Below are 6082 nucleotides of genomic sequence, written 5' to 3'. Positions count from 1 at the left end.
GCTCAAGACTTACAGTTGAGCTTCAAGAGCTCGAACTTAGCGTTCCCTGAATTGATTCTTATTGTTTGTTTTCTTTCTCCATGATGGTTTAGGGCAAATCACTGCGTCTAAATGTTAGTGGTCTGCGCAAAGTGTCTTCTTGATCGCAGTTACCATTGGTCATTGCCTGGTAGTTGATTAGTTTCCTAATCCTAGTACCCTATTGTTTAGTATGTGAGTGTTCAATTTATCAGCTTGTCCCCTCCGCAGTGGCCTATTCGAGAGTAGTTGCATGGCTAGTGTAGGAGCCTCGATTGTGTCGCTTCAACAAGTTCAAAGGGCTACATATTTGGGTTCTGTCTTATTGCATCAAGTTACTTTAGCCGCCCCCATGATTGTGTCATTAGTGGCGCCTAGTGTCAACCCAAGCCCTGTTTGTTTGTCATGGAATGAGATCGGGAATAATGTGCAAATTCAAGCTCCCATCAATATTGTGACAAGAGCAAATTTTCACTTGCATTTATTTGTAGATTCATATTTACTACCTCCGTTTGGAAATAACTGACGTAGTTTTAGTTCAAATTTGTGAACTAAAACTAAAACCACTTCCGTTATTTCCGAACGGAGGCAGTACCATTTTCAACCACCAGATTGGCAGGCGTGTTCCGAGAATTCCTTTGGCTTTGTGCTAATATATGTATTCTTATTAAGTTGTCGGAATACTCCGACCTGTCCTTTCATCCCCATAAAGGATAATATACATACTCTGTGCCAGTCTAGTCTAGTGTGAGGAAACCCTGGCATTATCCTGAGAGACAGAGAGAGAACTAGCCAGCATGGATCTGATTAGTGTTGTTGTATCCAGCATGAACAATGCACATGACAAAACTGCAGGTAAGGAGATGAAAGAAAGAACTCCCACCCACGGTTTTTCAGATGTCTGTGGATCTGATTAGTCCCTTCACTGGCTTTCAGATGTCCTAACATGCTGTGGTGTGCCGGCGCCCTTTTAGCAGTTTTAAGGGCTAAGCAGCAGCAGCAGCAGCAGCCCCAAACTGCCGTTTTCTGGTAAGCTTGACTGCTTGAGGACCATGAATAGCCTTTCTTGGAGCCATTAAACAACCAACCCACGGTTGCCTTTCTTGATTGCAGGGCATGTATGGCCACTTGATCCTGTCTGCGGCGCGGCGTGGCGCGGCGCATGGTCCTCAATCATGCCCCCTGACCCTGAGCACTGTGTTATCAAGGGTCCATCTATGCATGATCACACTGGTGAGTAAGTATTCTTCTCCCCTCTTAATCCTTATATCATAATAAGCCAGTAATACAATAGTAGGAGCATGCATTTGGACTCACAAGTGTCCCTTCTAAGGCTCAAAAGTGTTGACTGCATGTGGGCTGGTGGGGTGGGGTGGGGTGGGGGATGAGGGGCTGTCCTGAGATACTGCAGCACATATCCTTGCCCCTTCTATATAAACCAAGATTTGCACCACTGCATCCCATCATACATACCAGCATCATCTCAAGAGGAGAGCCTTGACCTGAACCTAAACCTCTCGCATTGCTCCTGTTCTGGTGGATGCCATGGAGCAGGGGAAGAAGAAGCACGCGGGGAGGCTGCAGAAGGTTCTGAGGGAGCAGAAGGCCAGGGTCTACATCATCCGCCGCTGCGTCGTCATGCTTCTCTGCTGGAGTGACTGATCTGGGCTCATTAGAGGCACAGCCACAATGTTCCTTCCCTTCATTAATTCTCTCCTGCTTTCCTCTCCATGTTTTTTTTCACATTGGCCTTTACCCTATGATGAAGGTTCTCTGTTTTTCTTGCCTCCTTGCAATGGCAAGGGTGACTGATGTTGTAAAGTTGGAGGGTGTTAATACGGACTAACAGTATGCTTTTTCCTCTGGAACTCGATCTTTGCGGCTGCTTGAGCTTCACAAAGGCCTGAGTTCAGAACATAATACTTGCAAAAATAGTATGTTCATATGGGAGCAATCTGCTTGCATTTCTGGCCTCTGAGTAGTATTCTTGATATAGTAAGCAGGCATGGACGCATGCCTTGGTTTAATAAAATAGAACATATCCTCTCTAGGGAAAGGTAGTGCATGTGCAGGGCTACAAGAGGGGCTGAAAGGTTAGGTTCCTTCTGATTAAACTACATAAAAATTACGTTATAAACTGGAAAAAAAACACCCCAGCCAAAGTTTCACATTGTCGGTGCGGTATAAAACAGTGCTGTAGATTTTGTTCATCAGCTAGATGTGGTACGCCAATGGAGTTACTAGAGAGTTAGAGCTTTGGGGAAAAACTTTGGAATCGAAAGGTTTTAAGCTTAGTAGAACGGAAACTGAGTACATGAGGTGCGGTTTCAGTACTACTAGGCACGAGGAGGAGGAGGAGGAGGAGGAGGAGGAGGAGGAGGAGGAGGAGTGTTATGGCGCTGCTAGAAGGAGGGCGCGAGAGGGCCGACCGGGGGCCTTTCTGCCCACGGCCGGGCAAGAGGGAAGGGATTTCCTTCTTAATTCTTGCTTGATTAGATTGATACATCTCCTCTCTTTATATAGAGAGGTTTACTTGACTCCCAAGCAAGGCTTACTTGAACCCTAAGCAAGCGACCCTTATCTCTAATTAACCCTAAGACTAACGGGCCCATTAAGCCCATTACGTACTCTAACACTACACCCCACCTGGACATGCAGCTTGTCCTCGAGCTGCAGCCTAACCAACTTATAACCATGACTCGACGCAACACAAACCTAACACCTAAAAACAAGCCTTTTACATCTCGGCTTGTTGTATTATTCTCAACCTGGAACGGACTGGGACGCTTTATTTTGGACCCCTTAACAAAAAGTGGACACCATCCGCACGTCGGACGTGCATGTGTACAACCACCTGGATCCCATGGACACCATCGGGACAAAAGGAGCGCATGTGTATGATCACCTGGAAGTGGTCGCAAGAGTTACCAGCAGAGGCGCCCTCGCGGCGGCCGGTGGCGGAATGCAGTGGTGCTACGCGGTGCGCTGTTGTCGGTGACACCATGCCTTCTCCCTGCCGGACGACTGTTGGTCTGCACCGCAGAAGGAAGAGTGGAAGGCTTGCGATGGAGAATGACGAGGAGGGGTGCGCCCCCCCTCCCCCAACCGCCAATGTCGCAGACTTTGAGGTTGCTGCCCGCGGGGAAAACAGCATGCCCGCCGCCCGTGGGGGCAACCGCATGCCCAAGATCCCCGACGCAGCGGATGAGATCGAGGTCCTTTGCGCAGCGAAGGGCAACTTGGAGGAGCGGCAGCTGCAGACCACGCATCTCCCGCACACGCCGACGCGCTAGGAGGCCGCGTGCAGCAGCCTGCAGCCTCACCGTCGCCGACACGTGGCGGGTAGCGATCCAAGATGGAAGCGGTGATGGCGACGGCGGGGACTGGACTTGGTGGAGCGGGACTCCTGCCGGCGCGGTCGATGCGAGGCCGGAGCTGACGGGCGGTGGCTGCTGCGGTGGCGCACCGGGTAGCGGTTGCTGCAGCGGAGCGCCGGGCGCGGCGGAGGCCGCCAGGAGTGGCGACTGCCATTGCAGCCAGGGCTGGGCGATGGTGGCGATGGATGGCAGCTGCAGTGGCCCGGCGAGCGCGGCGAAGGCCGCCTGGTGCGGCGGCTGCCACGGCAGCCACGGCGGCGCGGGGGCGGCGATGGGCGCTGGAGGCGCGGAGGGAGCCGACGTCGGCCACTGCGGCCACTGCGGGGCGGCGATGGGCGGCGGCGGCAGCTGCAGCTGGGGCAGCAGCGTCCCAGCGAACGCCGCGGAGGCCCCTGGATGCTGCGAGTACCACGGCAGGGCCGGCGGCCCGGTGGCGGCGGCCAGCAGGGGCTGGCCAGGTACAGCCGGATCCCCTGGACGGCTGTGACGAGGTCGTTGAGGACCCCGGTGATCTCCTCCGGGGTGTAGGCGGCAGCCGGTGGTGCGGTGGAGGGCGCTGGCATCTGGGCGGTGGCGACACCGGAGGATGCGCCTAGCGGCGCGGACGGGGAGGGCAGCGGTGCGGTGTAGATGGCCAGCGACGCGGTGGTGACGGACTGACGGTCGGCAGCGGAAGCGACGGGGTGGGCGGCGGCGAAGACATGATCGGAATTGAGCTACCTGATACCAAACTGTTATGGCGCTGCTAGAAGGAGGGCGCGAGAGGGCCGGCCGGGGGCCTTTCTGCCCACGGTCGGGCAAGAGGGAAGGGATTTCCTTCTTAATTCTTGCTTGATTAGATTGATACATCTCCTCTGTTTATATAGAGAGGTTTACTTGACTCCCAAGCAAGGCTTACTTGACCCCTAAGCAAGCGACCCTTATCTCTAATTAACCTTAAGACTAACGGGCCCATTAAGCCCATTACATACTCTAACAAGTAGGAGGTTAGCCTTGATGGGCAGGTGGTACCTCAAGAGGACACCTTCTGATATTATCGAAAAAGGCTTTCGCCCGGCTTTATATATAAAGCAAACCACCAGAGCCACAAGGTTCAACAAATGTTCACACCGCTCACACACACAAAAGTAGCAGACAAACAGAGTACACCGGGTTCTGCTGAGGGCACAGCTCAACAAGCCCTATAAGAAAGAAGAAATAAGAAAGAAGAAAAGAAAAGCGGCAGCACAGGCCCCGCGGAGGCTAATCCGGCTCAGGGGGTGGTGGAGGAAGCGCCGGCGCCAAGCGAAGAGCCATCATGCGAAGATCTGCAATGATGATGTTGATGGCGTCTCGATCCTGGGGCCGGCTAAGCGGCCACCAAAGCTGCAAGTAACCACATATTTTGAAAATGGCGTCAGTAGCATGTCGTAGAGGGACCTGCTGGATCACAACTTTATTGCACACTGTCCAGGGAGTCCAAGCAAGGACCCCAATACACAACCACCTAATGTGGCGGTCACGCTGAGGGGTGGCCTGGATTTCTGCAAAGAGGTCGGGGAAGTTGTTGTTGCACCAATGACCACCAACCTCTTCGCGGAAGCAGCTCCAAAGGAATTGGGCGGACACGCACGTGAAGAAGATGTGATTCGAGTTCTCCACCGTCCCACACAGAGGGGGCATATCCCATCACGAGGGCCATTTCGTTTGAGCACCTCCACGCCCGAAGGGACCCGTCCGCGGATCCATTGCCAGAGAAAGATCCTAATCTTACCGAAAAAGGGTTTCCCCCTCTTCGTATTACAAAGCAACCAATATCGATAACATCGCACATGCTGGGGCGAGCAACACAACAAGCCCAAAAGAAAAGAGAAAGAAAGAAGAAGAAACAAATGCCAACAATGGCAGCTCGACAAAGCGCGGGTGACCCGCCACCGATGTGCCCTCTGGACTCGACCCACCACAGTCCAAGGCTCCGATCTGCCGCGTACCAAGCAGCACCTCCAGAAAGGGATGCGACGCCGACGATGCTGCTGCGCGGACGAGTCCTAGGGTTTCCCCCAGCACACGGAGGGGAGTGGGGGATGGATACCACCGACACCCTCCAGGAAGGGATGGCGACACCCGCAGGCAACACCGTATCAGAGCCGGAAGGACCGTCAAGGATTTCAACCGCATTCCCAACCCCCATCGCCCAACCGGGCCGGAGTCAACCATCCATCATGCCACCCACCTACATGCGGCACCGCGGTCTTGCCGCCACCCATGCCGCCTCACTGAGAACACCACCACGGGGCCAAGAAGACGGAGAGAGAAGCGCTAGGCGTCGGGAGCAGCGACACCGGAGCCACGCGGGAGGGAACCACCTCCACCGCCGTCGTGCGGGAGGCCCGTGCCTCCGGCACCGTCGCGGTCGCCGTCTGGACGTAGCAGCAGGGCACACCAGGCCACCCTTGGCCTGGCCAGGCCCAATCGGGCCCGCTAAGCCCCGTCGACTATGTTGCAGCAGGGCGGCGCCAGCACCGCCAGCACCCACCAGCCCGACGCACCTCCTCTGCCTCCCGGGAGTCACACAGACATCCCACCCTGCCACCGACCCGCCCTGACCCAAATGGGGCCCAAGGGCCCAGATCTGGGCCGAGCGGGCGCCGCCAGACCCCGCCGCCAACTGCAGCGCCGCCGCCCAGCCGATCCCCCACGCGTCGCCA

The 6082-nt window shown here is 55.1% G+C and overlaps 1 protein-coding gene across 2 annotated transcripts; it reads left to right on the top strand.

The window, feature by feature from the left end:
• Nucleotides 1-709: 709 nt before the first annotated feature.
• Nucleotides 710-1917, top strand: LOC119308790. Of its 2 annotated transcripts, XM_037584939.1 has the most exons (4): nt 710-873; nt 955-1047; nt 1132-1251; nt 1573-1917. In XM_037584939.1, the coding sequence occupies exons 3-4, from the start codon at nt 1135-1137 to the stop codon at nt 1678-1680; spliced, it is 225 nt and encodes a 74-aa protein (XP_037440836.1). In that variant the 5' UTR covers nt 710-873; nt 955-1047; nt 1132-1134; the 3' UTR covers nt 1681-1917. The 2 variants fall into 2 exon arrangements, with proteins under 2 accessions (XP_037440836.1, XP_037440837.1); XM_037584940.1 differs by lacking the exons at nt 710-873; nt 955-1047; nt 1132-1251 and having other exon boundaries at nt 1431-1917.
• The last annotated feature ends 4165 nt before the right edge of the window (nt 1918-6082 follow it).

The sequence above is a fragment of the Triticum dicoccoides genome, chromosome 5B (assembly GCF_002162155.2).
Source record: "Triticum dicoccoides isolate Atlit2015 ecotype Zavitan chromosome 5B, WEW_v2.0, whole genome shotgun sequence".
NCBI classification, from domain to species: Eukaryota; Viridiplantae; Streptophyta; class Magnoliopsida; order Poales; family Poaceae; genus Triticum; species Triticum dicoccoides.
Note: the sequence above shows the minus strand (reverse complement) of the source record. Positions and strands in the feature narration are given on the sequence as shown.

Coding starts and splice junctions, on each gene's coding strand:
- LOC119308790 (XM_037584939.1), top strand. CDS start 1,135: ATGTATGGCCACTTGATCCTGTCTGCGGCGCGGCGTGGCGCGGCGCAT. Junction 1,252..1,572: donor ATCTATGCATGATCACACTG/GTGAGTAAGTAT, acceptor GCCATGGAGCAG/GGGAAGAAGAAGCACGCGGG.